General features: G+C 37.4%; 2 protein-coding genes across 14 annotated transcripts in view; one reads left to right on the top strand and one right to left on the bottom strand.

The window, feature by feature from the left end:
* Gga (ADP-ribosylation factor-binding protein Gga) overlaps positions 1-20,126 on the top strand; it is a 251,519-nt gene extending 231,393 nt beyond the window's left edge. For 9 of the 11 annotated variants that reach the window (XM_076182998.1, XM_076183004.1, XM_076182995.1 and 6 more), the window contains one exon: positions 19,267-20,126. In XM_076182998.1, coding sequence (XP_076039113.1) covers positions 19,267-19,367 — 101 coding nt within the window. In that variant the 3' untranslated portion in view covers positions 19,368-20,126. Of the gene's footprint in view, positions 1-7,521; positions 10,147-19,266 lie in introns of those variants that run through there. The other 2 variants (XM_076182997.1, XM_076183000.1) reach the window with 2 other exon arrangements.
* Positions 1-22,865, bottom strand: part of LOC143024176 (uncharacterized) — a 229,835-nt gene that overhangs the window by 70,766 nt on the left and 136,204 nt on the right. The window contains exon 6 of one of the 3 annotated variants that reach the window (XM_076183010.1): positions 11,559-14,987. The exons of the other annotated variants lie outside the window; for them this stretch is intronic. Coding sequence (XP_076039125.1) covers positions 14,922-14,987 — 66 coding nt within the window. The 3' untranslated portion in view covers positions 11,559-14,921. Of the gene's footprint in view, positions 1-11,558; positions 14,988-22,865 lie in introns of those variants that run through there. 3 annotated transcript variants of the gene reach the window in all.

The raw sequence follows: 22,865 nt of genomic DNA, 5'->3' as shown, positions 1-22,865 counted from the left end.
TGAAAGAAATACAGGACAAAGGGCAAAATTTTGATAAAGAAATTGACAAAATTCACACGATAGGCAAATATTCAAAAGAAAAACAACATAGACCTTTGAAAATAAAACTAAGAACTCAAATGATAGCCAAGGAGGTATTATTGAAAGCGGTTGAATTAGCAAACAGCGAGAAATTCAAACGTATATGGATAAAAAAGGAAATGAGTGATGAAAAAGAGAAAGACAAGGCTCTCAGAATTGAAGCCAATGATAGAAATTAGAAAAGAACAGAGACAGAAAAAAATGAGGTTTTTTTGTAGAGTACTGGACTTGAGACTGAAAAAATGGTACATAAGAAAAACGGAAATTTCAAACCAAAAAAGAAAAGAAAATACAAAACTAAAAGTGGCATACACAAATATCGATGGTATGATCTCTGGGGATCCTTCTCCCTGTAGCCCCATAGGAGACATTCCTAAAAAAAGTAAAGGCATAAGAGGGTCTAGGAGTTTTCCAACCAGCACCCTAAGGTTTGGGTTTTTTAATGTGCATGGATGTGGTACAGATGAAAGTAAAAGGGAAGAGATAGGTAGTATGTTTGTGAGAAGAAAGATGGATGTGTTGGCTTTGGTTCAGCAAAGACATGACACTGGACAAACATGTCAATAAAATGGTTGGAGAAACCTTCAACCTATTAAGATCAATGAAAGTGGTATTTGAGTACTTGGATGATGAAATGATTAAAAAAATATTATATATTATACTAGGGAGGTAGCCAAAAAGGAAAAGGCATAAAATCATTCCCACCCATTCCATCCCTGAAAACACTCCACACCCCTCCACCCTCCCTCCCATCTTAGCACCTCCCATCCCTGCACCCTGTCCACTGCCCTGGGTCAGAAGCAGTGTCGCAAGACACAGCACATCCACAGCAAGGCCGCTTAATTAAAATCGGTGACCCCCCCTCTCCGTCCCCCCATATAAAGGAGAGGACGGGGAGAAATCCCTTCGGGCTGCGTCAAAATTTTGCTCACACACACTACCTCACCCCCCATCCTCCCGTCCATTCCTCCTCATGCATCACAACATCTTCCATTAACAACCATTCTCCATTCACCCCTGTCTTCTGTCCTCTCCCGTCCTTCCTCAACAGACATTCCCCTCTTCCCCAAAGCCCCCTTCACCCCATCCATCCATCTCATCCTAGGACGTCTCCTCATGTTCACTCCCTCCACATCTGCCTTCCATACCTCCTTTACTAGTCTTCACTCATTCTTTCCATGTGTCCAAACCATCCTAATACTCTTTCATCAACCCTATTTCCCAACTCCCTTTCCACCCCTGTTCTCCTCCTCACCTCCTCATTTCTCACTCTAGCCTAGTGACCCCCATCATACTTCTCAGACACTTCACCTCAAACACATTCAAGCTCCTCTCTTCCTCTCTTATGTTCCATGTTTCTGCTCCATACAGTGCTGTTGGCACAATTACTCCTTCATACAGTCTCCTCTTAGCATCTATTCCCAAATTTCTATTCCTCATTACACTTTTTAATCCACCAAGGCATTTACTCGCTTCTCTCAATCTACATTCTACCTCCACCTTCACTTCACCTTTTCGTGCCACATTTGCACCCAAGTATCTAAAACTATCCACTTCCTCCAGTTGCTCTCCCTTAATGCTCACTTCCATATTACTGCCACTTTCACCCCTTGTACATCTCATCACCTTACTTTTACCCACATTTATCTTCAGCTTACTTCTATCACACACTCTCCCAAACTCTGTCACCAACTTCCTCAATCCCTCCTCCGATCCTGCCACAAGCGCAGTGTCGTCCACAAACAACAGCTGGCTCACCTCCCACTTTTCTCCATTTTCTTTAGCCATCTCCAATCCCTGACCCACTACCCTTGCATTTACCACTCGCACTACCCCATCCATGTATAAGTTGAACAGCCAGGGTGACATAACGCATCCTTGACGAAGTCCCACCTTTACCTCAAACCACTCACTCTTTCCATTTCTAATCCTGACACAAGCTCTACTACTCTCATAAAAACTCTTGACAGCTCCGAGAAGCTTTCCTCCTATCCCGTATATCTGCATAACCTCCCACAGTGCCTTTCTGTCTACCCTGTCGTAAGCCTTTTCCAGATCCATAAAGGCCCAAAAAATATCCTTCCCCTTTCCTATAGTTTTCTCACATATCTGTCTTACCACAAAAATCTGATCTACACAACCTCTACCTGTCCTAAATCCACACTGTTCCTCACCAATTACTCCCTGTTCCTCTCCTAATCCTCTCAATCAAGATCCTCCCATAAGCCTTCCCAACTACACTTAACAAGCTAATCCCTCTGAAACTACTACATTCACACTTGTCCCCTTTTCCCTTGTAAAGTGGAACTATACAAGCACTCCTCCAGTCCTCCGGCACTCTACCTTCTCTCCAGCAAACATTAAATAACCTCACCAACCAGTCCACCTTCACTGTACCTCCTTTTTTAAGACATTCTGCATGGCATCCATCCAGACCAGGTGCCATACCTGCTTTCATCATCTTAACTGCTGCCTTCACTTCATCCTTCCTTATTTCTCCTCCATTTTCCTCACTCATCACTCTCATTTTCTTAGCATTTCCCACTGCAGCTATCTTTCCCTCCCTATCCTCCTTCACATTTAGCAACTCCCTAAAATATTCTGCCCATCTTCCCCTTACTGCCTTCTCCTCCATTATCATCTCTCCATCTGCACCTTTTACCTTTTCTTTTCTACTTGATTCGCCTCCTCTTCCTCTCTTAATTTCTTTCCAAAACATCTTTTTATTACTTTCAAAATTTTCTGTCATACTCTTACCCCATTTTACATCTGCTCTCCTCTTTGCCTCCTTTAACTTTTTCTTTACTTCTCTTTTCTTTTCTTTGTACGTCTCATATGACTCCCTCGTCCTATTTTGTAACCAATCTCTGTAAGCTCGCTTCTTCTCTTCTACAACCTTCTTTGTTTCCTCATCCCACCATTCACTACCCTTCCTTCTATTTCCTCCTGTCCTTCATGTTCCACACACCATCTTTGCACACTTTGTGACTCCCTCCTTGAACCATCCCCATTCCTCCTCCACACCTACCTCTACTCTATCCTTCACTCCCTCCCACTCCTTCAGCTTCTTCTTGTACTCCTTCTCCTTTTCCTCTTCATTTAAGGAGTTCACTCTAAGCACCTCCCTACCTTTTGTCTCTTTCCTCTTTCTCCATCTGTCCTCCACTCTCAACTTACCTTCCACCAAAAAATGATCTGATATTCCCCCATCCTCTCCCCTTAGCACATGTACATCCTTAACTCTTCCTATCATAATCCTATTTACCACTACATAGTCCATTAAAGCTCTATTTACCACCCTTACCTCCACCACCCTCTCCCATGTGTACTTATGGTTGACTTTCTTCCGAAACACTGTATTTGCTATCATCAACTCTAGACACATTTCCTCCATCAACTCTCCACTACGATTTTTTCCTGGAACTCCACATTTCCCAACCACTCCATCAATTGGATCCTTTCCTACCCTAGCATTAAGGTCTCCCAGTACTATTACATTTACACTTCTCCCTAAGCCCTCTATGCACTCATTTAAATCTATCCCAAAGGCCTCCCTTTCTTCTACACTCTTCTCACTGCCAGGCCCTTATGCACTTACAAAAACCCACATCTCCTTTCTCAGTTTCACCTTCATCCACATTATCCTTGAGGAAACCTCCTTCCACTCCACTACACGTTTACCTATCTCTTCACTTACTAGTATAGCCACCCCTTCCCTCCCTTGCCCTCTCTTCACTCCTGATAACCTCCCACTTACAGTCCCAAACTTACAATCGCCCTTCCCTTTCAGCTTAGTTTCACTCAAAGCCAACACATCCATCTTTCTTCTCACAAACATACTACCTATCTCTTCCCTTTTACTCTCATAAAACCAAAACTGGAGTACGCAGCAACACTATGGACACCCAGTACTAAAAAGAATATAAAGAAATTAGAATACAAAGAGCAATGATAAAATTAGCACCAACTCTCTCCAAATTAACATACGAACAAAGATTGTCCAAATTGGAACTACCAACTCTGGAACAAAGAGAAAGATATCTGCTGACTATTTATAGAATCATGAAAGGAATGGAAATCATAGATAGGGATGATTTATTAAAATGGGACAATAACAATAACAAGAGGATATGAAAAGAAATTAAAAAACGATAACTATAGAAGAGAACTGAAAAAAAAAAAAAAAAATAGCTTCCCACATAGAGTACTGGATACCTGGAATTATTTAGATTACAGTGTGTGCAAACACTATTCAAGATTTTAAGAAAAAACTTGATGCTGAAAGATACAAAGACAGGTGACCACGAGCATAGCTCCCTTCCTGTATAATACAACTAGGTAAATACACTGGACCTGCCATTATTAAAAGAAAGAGAAAGGTGACATGATTACTGTGTCATGATCAATGAAGGGAATAGATAAAACTGACATAAAATTTCCTAGTATGGAATAGGACATAAAGTCATGGGAACAAATTGAAGTATATATATATATACACACACACACAAGCCGTGTCTTTTAAGTAAGTGTGGTTTAAAAAAAAATGAAACAAGTAGACTTTTCATAATTTTATTTTTACATGAAAGCCTGTACTGTAATCTACTTTGCAACATAATTTACACCAATATTAAGACATCATACTGTACAACCAGCTTTTGTATACCATTCTTGTAGAAATCTGCCGCCTGATTAGAGAACCACTGCAACATGGCCATTTTGATATCTTCATCGTCATCGTGGCGCTAATCACCTAGATGCTTCTTCAAATGCAGGAAGATGTGGTTGTTACTGGGCACTAGATCAGGGCTGTACGGAGGGTGATCAAGTTGTTTCCAGCCAAATGATTTCATCACATCTTGAGTTTGATTGGTTGCGTGTGGACAGGCATTGTCATGAAGCAAAATGATTCCCTTACTCAGCATGCCACGCCTTTTGTCTTGGATTGCATGGAGCAATTTTTTTAAAGTTGACAATAAGTTGTAGAGTTTATTGTGGCACTATGAGGCAAAAAAATCCACAACCAACACCCCCTTCCTGTCCCAAAACATGGTACACATGATTTTCTGGGCTAAAATTGTTTGCTTGCACTTGACTTTCCTAGGTGATGGACAAATGCTGCCATTCCATGGATTGCTGCTTTGATTCTGGTGTAAAGTAAGCCACCCGTGTTTCATCGCCTGTGACAATTTGGCTTAAAAACTGGTCACCTTCCTGGCTATACCGCTCTAGGAAAGTCAAAGAACTGGCTAAACGTTTGCTTTTGTGAACCTCCGTCAGCATATTTGGTACCCATTGTGAGCATAACTTTCGATAGTTTTAAGTGTTCTTTCACAATTTCATAAACCACACTTCTTGACACTTCAAGAAACTGATCAGATAAAGACGAAATCATAAAGCATCTGTTTTCTTTCACTTTTCATCAACTTTCTGCACCAAACCATCAGTAATGAGTGAAGGTTGTCCACTTCGTTCCGCATGATGCACATTTGTACAGCCATTTTTAAAAGCTCTTACCCATCTCCACAACCATTTTTAAAAGCTCTTACCCATTTCCATACCATCCCATCGCTCATAATGTTTTCTCCATATGCTTCACTGATCTGACGATGAATTTCAGCCGCTTTCACGCTTTTAGCAGTAAGAAAATGAATCACAGTGCGTATTTCACAGTCAGCGGCATTCTCAATCGAAGGAGGTATTTCAAATACTCACAAACTTAAACATGGTCAGATGATTCCATAATGGCAGCTGTGGCTAGCCAAGAGATCGAGGTACACAACACACATGTGCCAAGTGCCGACTGTAGTGCTACAATGGTGGAATTTCAAAATGGTACTTACTTAAAAAACACGACTCATGTGTATGTGTATATATATGTATATGCAGTGCTCGACAAGGAAGTACGAACGGTTAGCGAGGATGAGTGATGAGAATGAATGAGTCATAAATCAGTAAACAAAAGCTCACTTCGTACCTCTAATACTTTGATGGGTGGCCTTTACGTGCAATGATCTCATGAAGGGGGTTTGGAATGGAAGTGGCATACTTGGCAAGATGTGCAGGGGTTATACTAGCCCAGGATTGGCAAATGGCTGCCTCAAGCTGGGCACAGAGCTTGTATGTTTACCCTGCAGGTCTTGTTTAATGTGGTTCCACAGGTTTTCTATTGGATTTATGTCAAGACTATTGACTGGCCAGTCTGCTATGTAAGGTATATGACAGGCTTTAACCACTTCACTCCGGGCCAAAATCTCGTTGGCAGCATTAGCTGCCAGATGTACGATGTTGCGTCATAATACTCGCACCATAAAAAATAGTCACCGCTTATATCGATCGTTCTCTCTTTCACCTGTGAATTTTGATAACCATAGAAAATGTGATGAAGCCAGTTTAGAGAGTATGTCAATTACGCAGGGACAACTACAATAAATATAATCAAGACGCCGATATGGCAGCCTCACGTATCCACTTGCTCTTCATGCCACCTACGTAGGCGGCACCGTATGGAAGAGGTTAAGCCACTGAGTAACACTACGAACAGTGTGGGTTGGGGCATGATCTTGTTGAAAGATGTTAGCACCTGAGCTATTAAAAGAATCCTCCAGGTGGTCATTTAAGAGTTCATAATAAACATATTGGTTCACTTTTACATTTTTCGGTAGTACAACAAGGGTCCCTAGTCCTCTTCCACTAAAACTTCCCCATACCATGAGAGAATCAGAGTGTTTCACTGTTTGTTGAACATACCGGGGGTCAAGAGGGTCAGTGTTTTTTGCAGACACCCATCAAAGTATTAGAGGTACGAAGTAAGCTTTTGTTTACTGATTTATGACTCATTCTCCTCATCACTCATTCTCGCTAACCGTTCATACTTCCTTGTTGAGCACTGTATATATATATATATATATATATACATATGTGTGTGTGTGTATATATATGTATATATACATATATATTATATTTAAATATATATATATGTTTATATATGTATATACATATGTATGTGTATATATATATATATATATATATATATAATGTATATATATATATATATATATATATATAATATACATATATATATATATATATATATATATATATCACATTTATGAAGGATATCAAGAAATGCAGTTTATTATTTAGATAAGTAAACTTATAGAATAACCTAAGGGAGGACATACTGTAAATTATGTGTACAACTTGACCTGGTGTATAAGTCGACCTCAAGAATTTTAGCTCAAAATTCTGAGTTAGGCCTATACCTACCATAATGGGTTGACCCCCAATCATGTGGTAGGCTACCAGCCCAAAACTTAGGTCTACCAGTAAATGAAGTTGGGCAAAATTATATGATACCCTGTGCCAAAACTGCATACAGTCACACCATTTACGTATACATTGAGATACTAATTGTTATATCTTTCTATATGCATTGTATAGCAACCTGCAACACACAGAGACAGGACACCACAAGCATAGCTCCCCTTTCCGTAAGATACAACTAGGTAAATACACACAGGTAGGTACCATGTATTGCCATGACTTATCACAAAGCATGAGTGGATACATGAGGATGTCATCGTCGGCATCTTATTTGTAGTACATGAGTTACCCCTGGATTATGTGAACTGATTTGATCTCATTTTCTGTGTTTATTATTACTCGGAGTAAAAGAGAACGAGTAATACAGCAGTGACTTTATATTCTATAATGCAAGTAGTGTGATGAATTGTGCCTATGGCAGTCGATGCTGTGCATGAGAATTTTACTCATACTGAAGTGGTTAATACCATATATTACACATCATATCAGGTAAAGTTTTGATAGTACTGCTACATATTGTATGTTATTGTAAAACAGTGTCACTCATCTACCATTTGCACCAGTGATGTTAATAATCAACCTGTGAGATGCCACCAACCTCATGCAGCAAACTGCAAAACTGTGAGTCTGTTACACACGTACCATAACTAGATTTCTGAATGCCTGCCCGAGTACTAATGTCTGTTTACACTTTGTGTATCAGCTGTTAGACACAATATGTGAAGTAACATTAAAAGAATACTGAATTTGTATCACTTTTATTAATTAATATAAATGTGTGTAATATGCCAAATATGTTCACCAAACACAAGTTTTAGTGGGATATATTTGTAGCAGCCTGCTAGAGGTATGGTAAATGGTGTACAATGATTATTAGGAGTGCTGTCCCACTTGTTTACAACTTGGTGATGAAAGTTGCACTTTATATATGTCATGTGAATTGACCCCTATTTTCAGAAATATTTTTTTAGGTTTGAAAACTTGACTTGTACACTACAATTTATGGTGACCTAATCTAAAACCATAGATATATTTAAAGCCAATTTTGATCAGTGGAGAAACAGAGATGAGACCCTATGAGTGTAATAGTTAATCTTCAAAATATTTACTCATATAGTTACTCATACTCATTTGCATATTACAAATAGTTAAAACTCACACAAAGGATTACAAAGGCGGAGCATGCCGACAGGAGACCTTTTGATCCATATCTAGGTCGGATGCGAAAAAAAAATCATATTAATAATAAGATAATAAATAAAAACTATGATAATGTAAATAACAAATAAAATACATAAATAAATGCATAGGTATAGTTAAATAATAAACAAACAGGTAAATAGTAAATAATAATAAATTGACATATAACTAATAATAAATGAAAATCAGACAGACAAATGATAACAAAGCAGAAACAAATAATATAAGATAAATTATAATCATTACAGCATCTTACTTAGGTGTTTATCTAAATGATTCTTAAAGCTTCGAACTGAACTACATTGCACTACCTGTGCAGGAAGTTTATTCCATTCATTAACTACACGGTTGGCAAAGTTGTTTCTACCTACTTCCAAATTTAATCTATTTCCGGACAGTTTGAGACCATTGTTTCTTGCCTGATTCTCATTCAATGTAAAAATTTTGTCACTTTTGATGTTGTCAATTCCCTTTAGAATTTTAAAGACCTGTATCAAGTCACCTCTGAGTCTACGCTTTTTTAGGGAAAACAGATTCATATGTTTTAGTCGATTTTCGTATGATTTATTTTTGATATTTGGAATCAGTTTTGTGGCTCACCGTTGTACTTTTTCCAATCTGTCAATGTCTTTAATGAGATTCGGTGACCATACGGAAACAGCATATTCCAAATGTGGACGAACTAACGATTTATATAGCTTGTTAATGAGTGATGTACTTTTGAAATCAAAAGATCATGCAATCAGTCCTAGAATCTTATTTGCTTTCTCAGAGGCTGAAATACACTGCTTGGATGATTTGAGGTCGTTACTGATAATTACGCCAAGATCTTTTTCACTATCCACTTTTGTTAACGAATTTCCAAATAACTTGTAATCGTACTTACTGTTATTTTTACCTATGTGCATTACCTTGCATTTACTTGTGTTAAATTTCATTAGCCACTTTTCAGACCATTGCAGTAATTTATCTAAATCTTCTTGAATATCTAATTGGTTTGAGTGATCATTTGCCACTCCGCACAGTTTTGTATCATCAGCAAATTTGGAAACAGTAGATTTTAGTCCATGGTCTATATCATTTATATATACTATGAATAGAATTAGCCCAAGAATGGAACCCTGAGGAACTCCACTTGCAACACTTTTCCATCCAGAAGTTTTTCCATTTAAAACAACTCTCTGTTTTCGATCATTCAACCAATTACTAGTCCAACCTAATAGGCTACCACTTATTCCATGCAAAGCTAATTTAGTAAGTAGTCTTTCGTGTGGGACGGTATCAAAAGCTTTTGCAAAGTCTAGATATACTAAATCTATATTGTTTCTTTTGTCATAATTCGAGATAACTGTGTTGTAGAATTCGAGTAAGTTAGTCACGCAAGAACGTTTCCGATAGCATCTCTGATGATAGTTTCCATTATTTTTCCTACGATGACCATTGAATACACAATGACTCAATGGGTAAAAGAGAATACCAGGCATAGAAATAATAGAGAACCATCAAGATTAGACTTAATGTTTACATCAGAGCCTGAAATTGTGGATGAAATTGAATAAAAGACACCAATTGGGAAGAATGACCACATACTGCATGAGCTAGAACTAAAAGAGGAAATATATGTGGGAAGAAATGAGAAACACAGAAAAGGAAGACTGAAGTATAACAAAACGGATATGGGGAAATTCAGAAAATTCTTTCAAAAAGCAAATTGGGAAAACTTCTTTAATGGAGAAGCAGAGGTGGCAGAGAAATAGATGATATTAAAAGAAATCTATAATGAAGGAGTGGATAAATACATACCAAAACAAAAACAGGAAAAGGTTCACATTAAGTGCTGGTACAACAAAAAATGTAGTGAGGCAAAAGATAGAGACAAAAGCTTGGAAAAGATGAAAAAAAAGGTAAGTGCCAGTATAACAAACTAAGAAATGAATATGGAGAAATATGCAGGGAAGAAAAAAGAAACTATAAAAAGGCAAATAAATGTAAGGGTCAACCTAAATTATTCTACAGATATGTAAATGGTAAATTAAAAAGTAAACAGGAAATGGTGAAACTATGTCAAGGGAATATGGAATATATAAAAAGATATAGAAATGGCTGAAATTATGAACAAACTTCAAATCTGTATTCACCAAAGAGAAACACACAATTGGGATGAAGGAAGGGGAGAAAGATCCCATCCCCCCATGAAAGGAATAATTGTAACACAGAACGAAAAAAGGGACCAATAAATCTTGATGTCAGAAAATCATGGCCTGGACAGAATTGCAAACTGGATACTAAAAGAATGTATAGATGAACTAATGGACAAAATATATAAGGTAATAGGTTGCTCACTTAAAGAAGGAAAGGTACTGTAAGACTGGAAAAATGCCAGTATGATGCCAATATATAAAGGGGGAAACAAAGAAGACCCAACAAACTATAGACTGGTCTCCCTTACAAGTACAGTAGCTAAAATTTGTGAAAAAGTTATCAAAAGTAGATGAACTAAACATCTGGAAGAAAAAAATATACTAAATCCAAAACAACTCAGTTTTAGACTGGGAAGATCATGTGCCACAGACTTGATTTGTTTCTATTCAAGGTTGATAGATAAAATGCAAGAAAGGGATGGATGGGCAGACTGTGCTTTCCTGGACTTACAAAAGGCATTTGATAAAGTACCACACAAAAAAACATTAAGGATACTCAAAACAACTGGTGCACATGGAAAATTATTTAAATGAATGTAAGATTTCTTGCATGGGAGAAAAATGAGTGATGCTCCACAGGGTTCAGTATTGGCTCCAATAATGTTTGCTATATATATAAATGACATGTATGAAGGTGTAGAATGTTACATGAATTTCTTTGCAGATGACAAAACTACTAAAAGTATGGAAAAAGACTAAATCACTACAAAGAGATCTGGACAAGGTCTGGGAATGGAGCCAAAAGTGGTAAGTGAACTTCAACATCAAGAAATGTAATATAATGGAATTTAGAAAAAGTTAAAAAAGAATATCAGGGCAATATAAAATCGGTACAAAAGAAGTAAAGAAAGTTCCAAAAAAGGACATAGGAGTAATCATCACCAAAGACATGCCCCCAGACAAACATACAAAGAAAATAGCTGGAGGAGCCTACAATTTACTAAGATCAATAAAGATAGCTTTTAATTACTTGGATGGAGTAATGGTAAAAAAACAAAAATACTAGTCACACTGATAAGACCAAGATTGGAGTACGCTGCGACACTATGGACACCCAGTACAAAAAAGAATATAAGGAAAATATAATCCAAAGAGCAACAACAAAGATGGTCCCAATACTTTCAAAATTGACATATGAACAAAGATGATATGAACTGGAACTACCAACCCTGAAACAAAGAAGAGAAAGAGGTGATCTATTGGCCATTTACAGAATCATGAAAAGCATGGAAGTCCTTGACAGAGAAAACTTGTTAAAGTGGGATAAAAGAAAAACAAGGGGATAGATAGCTATAGAAGAGATCTAAAAAAAAAAAAAATCCACATAGTGGTGATCTCTGGAACAAGTTAGATAAAACAATAGTGTGTGTAAACACCATACACGAATTTAAGAACAAACTAGATGCAAGATACAAAGACAGGTCACTACAAGCATAGCTCCCCTTCCTGTATAGTACAACTAGATAAATACATGGACAACATGAAGTTGAATCTGAGTTCCTAGATGTTGTAGAATTAACAGCTTGCAAGCTCACAAGAGGCACTGCCAGCCTTCCAATACATACAGTCATGACCCAGCAAGGTCCATAGTCTTCAATGTATTGAACAGGTTTGAGGAATAGTTGTGCCTTCAGGGGTGGTTTTCATTCCTATAGGGTCTTTTCATTTTCATGAACCAGTGATAGGTACATGATGTGGTGGGTCTGTGAGATGGATGTTAGTGAAAATCATCTCCCCACTGCCCATCTTATAAACCTATCTATACCCTTACCTTCATTTGGCCTCAGGGCTTGCAGTCTGTTTCTGAACTGGCCAGGGACCTCTTTCTATCAATTCCAGCAATTTTACCCCATATATAAGGAGAACTAAGAACAACTACCTTCCACCTCTTGCTAGCTAGCGAAATAAAAAGACTCGCCCTAATAATGATAATTGTTGCCTCAAGTTTCATGAACTAGAAACTCAAAATCCAAAAATGGCTGGCATTAATTCTCAGGAGCCTCCCAGAGATTTTTAAGAAGAAACATCAGACTACTGTCTTTGTTTTCTTATTATGGAACTGGTATGGTGTCACCATCTATTAACAGTAGGGCAGGGGGAGCTATCACCAGTTTTCAACTGTTATATCGGTAAAGTTGGAGGAAATACAGTTGAAAATAATAGGATGAGCTTGGTCTGGAGAATTGTCAATATGTTGCACCTCCAGGTGGAGGTTTAGGGTGTTGACAGGTTTTGAAGACCGGCAGCAGGGTGATTCTATGACATCCATCTTGCATGAACACCACTTTACATTGTTGTGGGTCCCAGACTGACACTTAATCATAAACAGCAGTCCAGAATTAATTCCCAAATGGATTTATGAGAAGGCCTGCAGGCCAACACTGGCAACTGTGGGGCTACAGGTTTCAGTCACTAAAACTGGAGGTGACAGTTATTACTTCGCTACCCTCAGTCCATGAATATGGTAACCTGTGATGGTGTTTTATACAAAATATTAACCTGTTTGATACTAGTCAAATTCTTGTGTCAGCATCAGATGCCTAATGTTTGATGCATCATGCTACTTACGTTATAAAATATAACATGACTAGACATTTCGTTGACGGACACTTCGTGTCCAGACAGTTTGTTGAACAGACATATTGTCACCAGACAATTCATTGAATGGATATTTAATTGAACAGTCGTTTTGTCACAAATGAATGTTTTGTTGCAGAAACATATAGTTGAAAGCAATCAACCAGATAATTTCTCTCTCTCTCTATATATATATATATATATATATATAATAAAATCATAATCATGAGAGAGATTTTTACTTCAGATATATTTATAAGAGATGTTAACATTTTAAAATGCTACAGAATTATCAAACATTTTATTTAAGGATGAACAGTGGTTCTATTGAAATATACATTTTATTAAAATAAATATAAAACTTACAAATTCTGTGCAATGGATTGTAGGTACTGTAGTCTGTTTTCATAGTCATCTGTGAGCTGTTTTAACCATTCATTAACAATTGCATATTTCTTTTTAGTGTTTCTAGGCGTAATATCGCATATTGTATTGTTAGTTCCCAATAATATTACTCTTGAGTTTAGTCCTAAAGCGAGATAAATTTGGATGAACAACGGATATTCCTTGTTGAAATGTGCAGTGCCAACCTTCAACAAAATTATTTGTGTCGTATTCCTAGCAAGGTTTTTCTCTTGCATTCCATAAGGAGATATCAAAACTTGGACAGCGTCATCTTCCCCTTTGTACAGCACCTAACCAAGTAGTCTCAAAGTAGACGAGAAATTCTCCTAGGACTTCATCTATTTCCTCATCGAATGAGTCAGTAATTCATTAAATATGTCTGACATCCTCCTTTGGAACCCTATTGCTGTAAGATTTTTTTGGGGGGGAAAGCATTCCTTATCTCATTATTCCAATTTTGCAAGTCACATGCCTGAATTTTTCTCCAAAGGCATTGACCGAAATGAAAAAAACATCCAGATGTATGAGAGTTGGGAAAAAAAATTCTATACTTATTGCAGCTTTTTCAAAATCAAAAGTTATTGAATTAGGCTAGCATAACGCACATTTCTTTAAGTTTAGGAAATATCGTATCATATGTTTCTTGAGATTTCATAATGCAGTACACAAGTGGAACTGTATGATTTTCTCCAAGGAGATCATGGATGGTATAGAGTTGATGGTTGTCAGGAGCACTATCAAGCATACAGTTTGCATATGTTTTCCCAATAAATCGAGATTAATGTCAGTTGCCATTAAAACGATATTTTCCTCTTCAACTAAAATCTCTCCCCTTTTAACAAAACCATAAGTTCATCTGTTATTTCATTCCCATCTGTGAATTTCCTTTGTCTTCTAATCATTCTACTAAGACTTTCTTTTTTGGAAAGAGATCCAATTGTGCAGGTCTGAATTATAGTACTCATAATTTCTTCAGTATTAGAGGCTCGTTCCTCCATCTTCTGTACTGCCTTGAGTACAACAGTACTGGGATCTGGTGGGTGAGAATATGACAGTGGAGCACCTTGTAGTATATCATTCACTGTCTTTGCCCTCCACACCCTCTTTCTTCACATTTCCAAAAGGTAATATCCCTCAATGTATAAGCATACCCATTGTATAGAAGTTTCCTTCCACCACAGTAACAATGAATGCCGTGGGCTGTAAAAAATATATATATATTTTACTAGAAAAAAAAAAAGTTTAAAGTTAAAATATAAACTCGTTAAAAAGTATATAAAATAAACATTAAAAGAGTTGGTTATATATTGAAATACATGCATTAAAAGTATTATATATTTGATGTAAACCCTTTTTGACAAAAAGGTTATTCGACTAAATTACCATTCGATGAATCGTCCATAGACAATATGTCTGTTCGATGAACTGTCTGGCAATGAAGTGTCTGTCAATGAAATGTCCAGGCACCAAATATAAAGTCACTACTGTACTACTCATTCTCTTTCACTCTGACAAAAAGGCTGTTCGACTAAATAACCATTCAATGAATCATCCATAGACAATATGTCTGTTCGATGAAATGTCTGGCAATGAAGTGTCTGTTGATGAAATGTCCAGGCACCAAATATAAAGTCACTATTGTACTACTCATTCTCTTTCACTCTGAGTAATAATAAACACAGAAAACTTGATCAAACCAGTTCACAGAATTCAGGGGTCACTTGGCTACACTACAAAAATATAATCAAGAAACCAGCATCCTAGTATGCCCATTCATGCCTCATGATGCCTATGCAGGTGTCATTTTATTAAACAGGTTAAGGGAGACTGGAGGAAGTAAATAACTTTAGATATTTAGGTGCCAATGTAGCTGAAAAGGGAGGGGTGGAGGTGGAGGTAGAATGTAGATTGAGAGAAGCAAGTAAATGCCTTGGGGGATTAAAAAGTGTAATGAGAAATAGACATTTGGGAATGAATGCTAAGAGGAGATTGTATGGAGTGATTGTGCCGACAGCACTGTACAGGGCAGAAACATGGAACATAGGAAGAGTTTAAATGTGTCTAAGATGAAATGCCTGAGAAGTATGGTAGGGTTATTAGGCTAGATAGAGTGAGAAATGAAGAGGTGAGGAGGAGAATGGGGTGGAAAGGGAGTTGGGAGATAGGATTGATGAAAGAGTATTGGGATGGTTTGGACACATGGAAAGAATGAAGAAAGATTAGTAAAAGAGGTGTGGAAGGAATGAACATAAGGGAGCGACCAAGGATGAGATGGATGGATGGGGTAAAAGGGGCATTGGGAAAGAGGAGAATGTCTGTTATGGAAGGAAGGGAGAAGACAAGATAGGGGTGAGTGGAGAATGGTTGTGTATGGATGATGCTGAGATCCATAGAAAGGTGGGGATTGGGGTGAGGGAGTATGTGTGAATATTTTGACACAGTTCAAAGGGATTTCTTCTCATCTTTTTTTCTGCATGAGGGGACAGAGGCCTATTAAATTAAGCGGCCTTGCTGTAGATTTGCTATCTTGCTACATTGCTTCTGACCCAGGGCAGTGGGCAAGATGCAGGGATGACCTGTCATCCAGGAGGAGCTAAGAAAAGAGTGAGGGAGTATGTGGGGATGAAATGGGTGGAAGTGAATTTATGCCTTTGACTTTGGCTACCTCCTTTGTAAGGGGGAAAAAGCCATTGGTATATGTATGTTCATAGCCTCTGTATGGCATCTAACTCTTAGTTGAATGAAATCTATTTTTAACTTGAGAAAGTCTTTTAAAGTATGCTGCCATACTTAATGGGTATGAAACATTGTTACTCATGTGAAGCATTTGGTTACGTTTTGTACATAACTCCTATTTAGTCATGTTTCTATAGGAAAATTTCTACAGCTCTCTACTGAATTCAGATTATGGTTGAAGTTTAACAACATATGAAGCTAAATGTTAAAAAATAGACTGGTGATAGTCCTGCAAAATGGATATTGGAGAGAATCAATTTCTTGCCACTCGTTAAATCCCCTTAATACTGTTGCCTCCATCTAGACTTGGGGCTGGCATTTGTTATAGCAGGCCCAAACTCTCTATTAGCTTTGACTATCCCTCACTTTTTCATGTAAGAAGAGCTGGTAACTGGTGACTACACCCCTCTATTTACCACCCAATGCTAGAAATAAACCCACACTAATACAATACAGATGACCATTTAAACTTTCATCCTAGAGAGATCATAGGGAAGCCCAAGAACTGTTGCTACTGTTATACGATGGTTGTGTAGTCAATGGAATTTGAGGCAACAATTTATATTCGTAACAGTCAAATGCAAAAATTGAATAGATAAAGGTTATGCATATTTATGAAATGTGAGTATGGATCTGGGTAGGTGAGTAGTGCAAAAGCTTGTGTATGTTACATTGAGTCTTCATTCACTTGCATACATACATGCATACACTGTTACACATCCACACACAAAGATAAACATGTAAAATGTTCAAATGTAGGCCTATGTATTTCAGAATACATAATTGCATATTGTCCAACTTTATTTTTTTCTGGGCATAAAGACATTGGTCCTTTAGAATAGTATTTACATTTATCCATATTAACATTTATAATTGAGTCTGTGCAAGACATGGTCTCCAATTTATACACAAGAATATGATAGATGCTTAAGTTTAAAGAACATCAAGTGAGTTTGCAGAAAAAAAAAATTATTCAGCAGCCCCACTGTCTTCTCATATGTGAAGAAACAGTTTTTGCAAAAGTAATAGATGCTTAATATGCAAAAGTGTAGAATCTCAAAACATTTGTTACTATTTATATTTAATGTTAACAAATGGTGTCAGGAGTTGTTGCACTTGAAAATATTTTGTCAGTACTGGAGCTGTGCCTAGACATAGTTGAACAGTACCCTAGGATCTGTCATTGTAGATGTCAACTTCCTTTTTCTTTATAAAATTTACCGTATTTTTCGGACCATAAGGCGCAGGAAAATTCCTTAAAATCGGGTGGTGCGCCTTGTGTGTGGCTTCAGTGCAAAAAAATGCCTCGGATAGTGACGTACTATTTTGACACGTTTCGTAGCTAGCCTGCTGACGGCGACAGTGCATGATAGGCCTAGCAAAAGTTACAACCAAGTTATAACCAAGATGCATGTATCTTGACAAGAAAATTGTGAAAACTTCAACAGTTTTCGGGTCCATGCCACAGCATTCATTCAAGCTATCATGGCTATGGCATGATAGCGTCCACAACACAGCCATTTTGCATTGGTATAGTCTCGCTCCACTCAGACTGTAGTCATTTGGGTATTTTTTTAGTTTCGATCATGGGCGCAATATAGCAATATAAAATTAATTATTAATTTTATAAATTAAAATGTATTAACGTAATATGCAATTTTGTGGGCGGAAATGAAAATAAAAAATACCTTGCTACAAGCAAATATGCTAATGAACAAAGTCGGTAGCATAGGATCGGGACGCCAACGTCTCTCACGACAACGAGGACGAGCCGGATGACATTTAATTTGCAGGTAATGATTTATTAAACACAGGTTAGGTTTGACGAATTTATCACCCTTTCATATCTTCGACGTCGGCATCTATCATAACAAACATGGCGTACCATTCGTCCGACACGACTTCGTTACTTACGAAATCTGTTTCAGCACATTTTTTTTTTCCGCTCACAAAATTGCATATTACGTTGATACATTATAATTTACAAAATTAATAATTAATTTTTTATTGCTATATTGCGCCCATGGTCGAAACTAAAAATTTACCTTCATTTGTAATCTTGTGTTTTTAAGTGAATAGAGAATTCCGGGAATAAAACTGCTAATGTTGGTTTTATTCCCCACAATTCCCGTAACATGTTTGTTGTTTTTTAGGAGTATTGGCAGGGCAGATCGTCCATGGAGGTGGTCTGATTTCACTGACCAAAATAAAAATATAAATCATTTATTTTTGTAATTTTGCTAAATCCCAACCAATTTTTCTCATTCAACAACGAAAATGTTGTTCTGAATGCACTCACATATGCATGATTATCCGATGACGAGACCAGGTGCGCCTTATGGTCAGGTGCGCCTTATGTAAAGACAGGGAATAGCAAATTACGGGTGCGCCTTATGGTACGAAGCGCCTTATGGTCCGAAAAATACGGTACATCTTCTAATTGCCATTTTATAATTCTTCTGAATAAGGGACCTCTAAAAACATGGTTTAATATTTTCCTTTGTACTGGAATTTTAGTGATTACTCTATGATTGACTCTTTTAAAGGTGTTTATTTTGATATATTAGCTTTATAAATATCATGCCACTTCATATTTAATCGGTGTACTCGTATTGCCTCATTCTTCATTTTGCTTAGCATTGTTTTCCACCAACTGTTTATTACCCTTTCACATCACTTCTTACTCTGTGCTTTCACCTCTATTTTGTTCCTTTCATCAAGCATCCACTTACTCTCTCAACAGATTGTTCCCCCACTCCAGTTAGGGGTGCAGCCAGAGGGCTGGCATTTGGTCTTTGGATCAGGACCAATATCTCAAACAAGGGAACATTGTCTGACCAGTGACTGTTGCTTGCTTCCTGGATACTAAATGCATCTTCACCTACTGCTCACTTGGTATATTCCATAGTAATGCTTCCTATGTCTTCATGAATGCCTTTTAAATGAAATGATGCATTTCATTTGCCAACAAGAATATTATTATGAAAAGTTTATGAGGAGGGGGCTGTACACTTGCCTTGAAAGTGGCTCGATAAGGTTGTGCACATTACTGCTTAAGTGTTCATGAGTTTGCCTTTATAGTTCACACAGAAATGTCTCATCAAGTAGGAAAAATGATTGCCTGGCAAGAACCTTTCATGTACATAAGTATGGGATGCAGATGTGCACACATCAGGGATATTAACAATCATTGGATTGCAAGCAGTTGTTATGTTTTGATGCTCCTCTGATATGACATGGGTTTGCACAGAACACACTGTAATTAGATGTATTTATTTGAGCAAATGTAGTACAGGATGTGCCCATATAATTTGTATAATAGATGCTACATGTAATGCAAATATTGATATGGAATGTAAGTATTCAGTTACAGGTTATTTTAGTTCATCAAATACACATGTTTTATAGTGTTTATAGAATTTGCTGCAATGCAGTGCTTTTTATCTTATTTTTTTTTATCCTTGCTCAATTTGTTTGTCATCACCATTTCATATAGAACATGAATGAATGTAAAATATATATTAGCCACTTGACTGACATCATTTGTATATAATCATAGAAATACATTCCAGGCTTGTAACTGATTAAATTTCTATGCTGTGATATTTTTGTTTGATTTCGTGTCCTTAAGAATTGAGGACTGTGGGTGGATAAGTATCCAAATGATTATCTTCACCATTAAAATGATTTGGAAACTAACAGAACTTAGCTTAATAAAAAATAATAATAGAAATACAAACATACATATACCAAGGGCTACCTCCCTTGTAAGGTGGAAAAACCTTACAAGGGAGGTAGCCAAAATCAAAGGCATAAATCCACTCCCACCCACTTCATCACCACAATACTCCACTCCCTTTCACCACCCCTCCCTCCCTCTTTTCTAGGCTCCTGGATTATGGGTCATCCTTGCTTCTTGCTCACTGCTTTGGGTCAGAAGTAATGCAGCAAGACACAGCACATCCACAGTAAGGCCAATTCATTTGACCAGTGGACCCTCCATCCCCTCATGCAGAAAAGGAGAAGACTGGGAGAAATTCCTTTGGGCTATGTCAAAATATCATTCCCACATACTCCCGCACCCCCATCCCCCACCCACCCCCTTCCATGCATCACAGCATCATCCATACACAACCATTCTCCACTCACTTGTATCTTCTGTCTTATCACTTCCTCAACAGACATCCCCCTCTTTCCCAATGCCCCTTTTACCCCATCCATCCATCACTCATGTTCACTCCCCCCACCTCTGCCTTCCACACCTATTTTACAAATTTTTCTTCCTTCATTCTTTCCATGTGTCCAAACTATCCTACTCTTTCATCAACCCTATCAACTCCCTTTTCAACCCTGTTCTCCTCTCATTTCTCTCTCTATAATAATAATGATAGAAATAGTAATACATATACCAAAGCCTTTTTTCCCCTTACAAGGGAGGTAGCCAAAATCAAAGGTACAAAATTCACTCCCACCCAGTTCATCCCCACAATACTCCACTCCCATTCACCACCCTTCCCTCCCTCTTTTCTTGACAACTGGATGATGGAACATCCTTGCATCTTGCCCACTTCCCTGGTTCAGAAGTAATGCAACAAGACACAGTGCATCCACAGCAAGGCCGCTTCACTTAACTGGTGATCCCCCCCCCCCCATCCCCTCATGCAGAAAAGGAGAAGACTGGGAGAAATCCCTCTGGACTATGTCAAAATATTATTCATACGTACTCCCTCGCCCCCCATCTCCCACCCACCCACTTCCATGCATCACAGCATTATCCATACCATTCTCCTTTTCCTCCTTGGAGTGAACAGAAGGCTAGCAAACAAGCTCCAATCCAGTGCTTTTTTCGCTGGGATCAAGGAAACACCTATGTTTGTACTTAAGGAGAAGTTATGGCTTTCAAGTGACTGCTGTGGTGTAAAAATATCCAGTTTGATCAAATGTATTTATGTATAAAATGAAGGAAGGAAAAGGAGAAAAAAATAATAACCAACAAAGAGAGGATTGGACATGAGCAGAGTCGAATCGCCACTAGGAATGATACCAACTAGGACTTGTTTAATGACACCCCAAAAGGTGGGAAAACAAAGTTTTTTAAGGATTTCAAAGTTAAAAAGGAATATTAGGAAAAGGTTTAGATGTAGAAAGATAAACTAGGTACAGTACTAAGAAATGAAATTGAGACATTAATGACTTGATGAGGAACTAATTGATTTAAGAATAGATTATAGAGCCATGCACAAATAAATGACCAATCAATGAAAAGCTAATGAAATGAACAGAGAGCTTAATGACCTAAAAAGTGAACTAAATATGATCAGAAGTGATAACGAAAGAAAGGAAAATGAAGACAGAAACAAAAATGAGGCACTAAAAGAAAAAAAAAAAAAAAAAGGTCAAAGAACAAGTACAAGCAGTGACCGAATAAGTGGGAGAACAATTAAGTACAAAAAAAAAAAAAAAAAAAAATCGGAAACAAGAACAAGAAAATCGGAAAATATCATTTAAAGAAATAATACAACAGCAGGTAGAGGAAAATGTTAAAGGAACAGTAATTAAAGTAATGAAAGAAAAGGAAAACTGGGTAAGAGACACAGTGGATAAAAAAAAGTGCATTGTAGTTTATGGTATTAAAGAAAAACAATATACAAATACCAAAGAGAGAAGAAAGAGAAGAAGAGAGAGAAATTGCAAAGGAAATTCCAAAAGTGGTTCAAGAATTGGACAACTATATTGAAGAGGTGCATAAAATGGGACAATACTCTAGAGCAGTGGTTCTTAACCCCTGGGTCGCGACCCAAATTTGGGTCGCCAAGCCATTTTATTGGGTCGCAAAGGGTTTGCAGAAAATAATTATTAATATATGTTTGTATATTGTTTTCATATATCACTGTTAATTATATGTGCTACTTGTATTAATAAACATCCCAGCATGTAATTTTGTTTCTGTAACCCACTTTTACAAGCATAATCATATTACTTATAAAGACAATTCATATATCTATGTAGGCTTGGGTCGCGATGCTTGATTTGTGCAAAATTTTGGGTCGCTGCCAAAAAAGGTTAAGAACCACTGCTCTAGAGGAAAAATGCTATGGGCCACTAAAAATCAAACTAAGAACTCAAATGATAGCTCAAGAGGTACTATCAAAAGCAGCAAAGCAAAAAGTGAAAATTATAAAAATTATGGATAAAAAAGATGAGTGATGAGGAAATAAAGAAAAGGCACTTGGAAATGAAAAAATAAAACAAAATAAAATAAAGAGAGAGAAGTATGGACACTGAAAAGGAGTTTTTAGAGTACTGAACCTGAGGCTGGGAAAATGGTACATATAAAGAAAA

Source organism: Oratosquilla oratoria, chromosome 3 (assembly GCF_046742065.1).
Source record: "Oratosquilla oratoria isolate Oo_2021 chromosome 3, ASM4674206v1, whole genome shotgun sequence".
Lineage (NCBI taxonomy): Eukaryota > Metazoa > Arthropoda > Malacostraca > Stomatopoda > Squillidae > Oratosquilla > Oratosquilla oratoria.
This window is presented reverse-complemented; position numbering and strand designations above follow the sequence as displayed.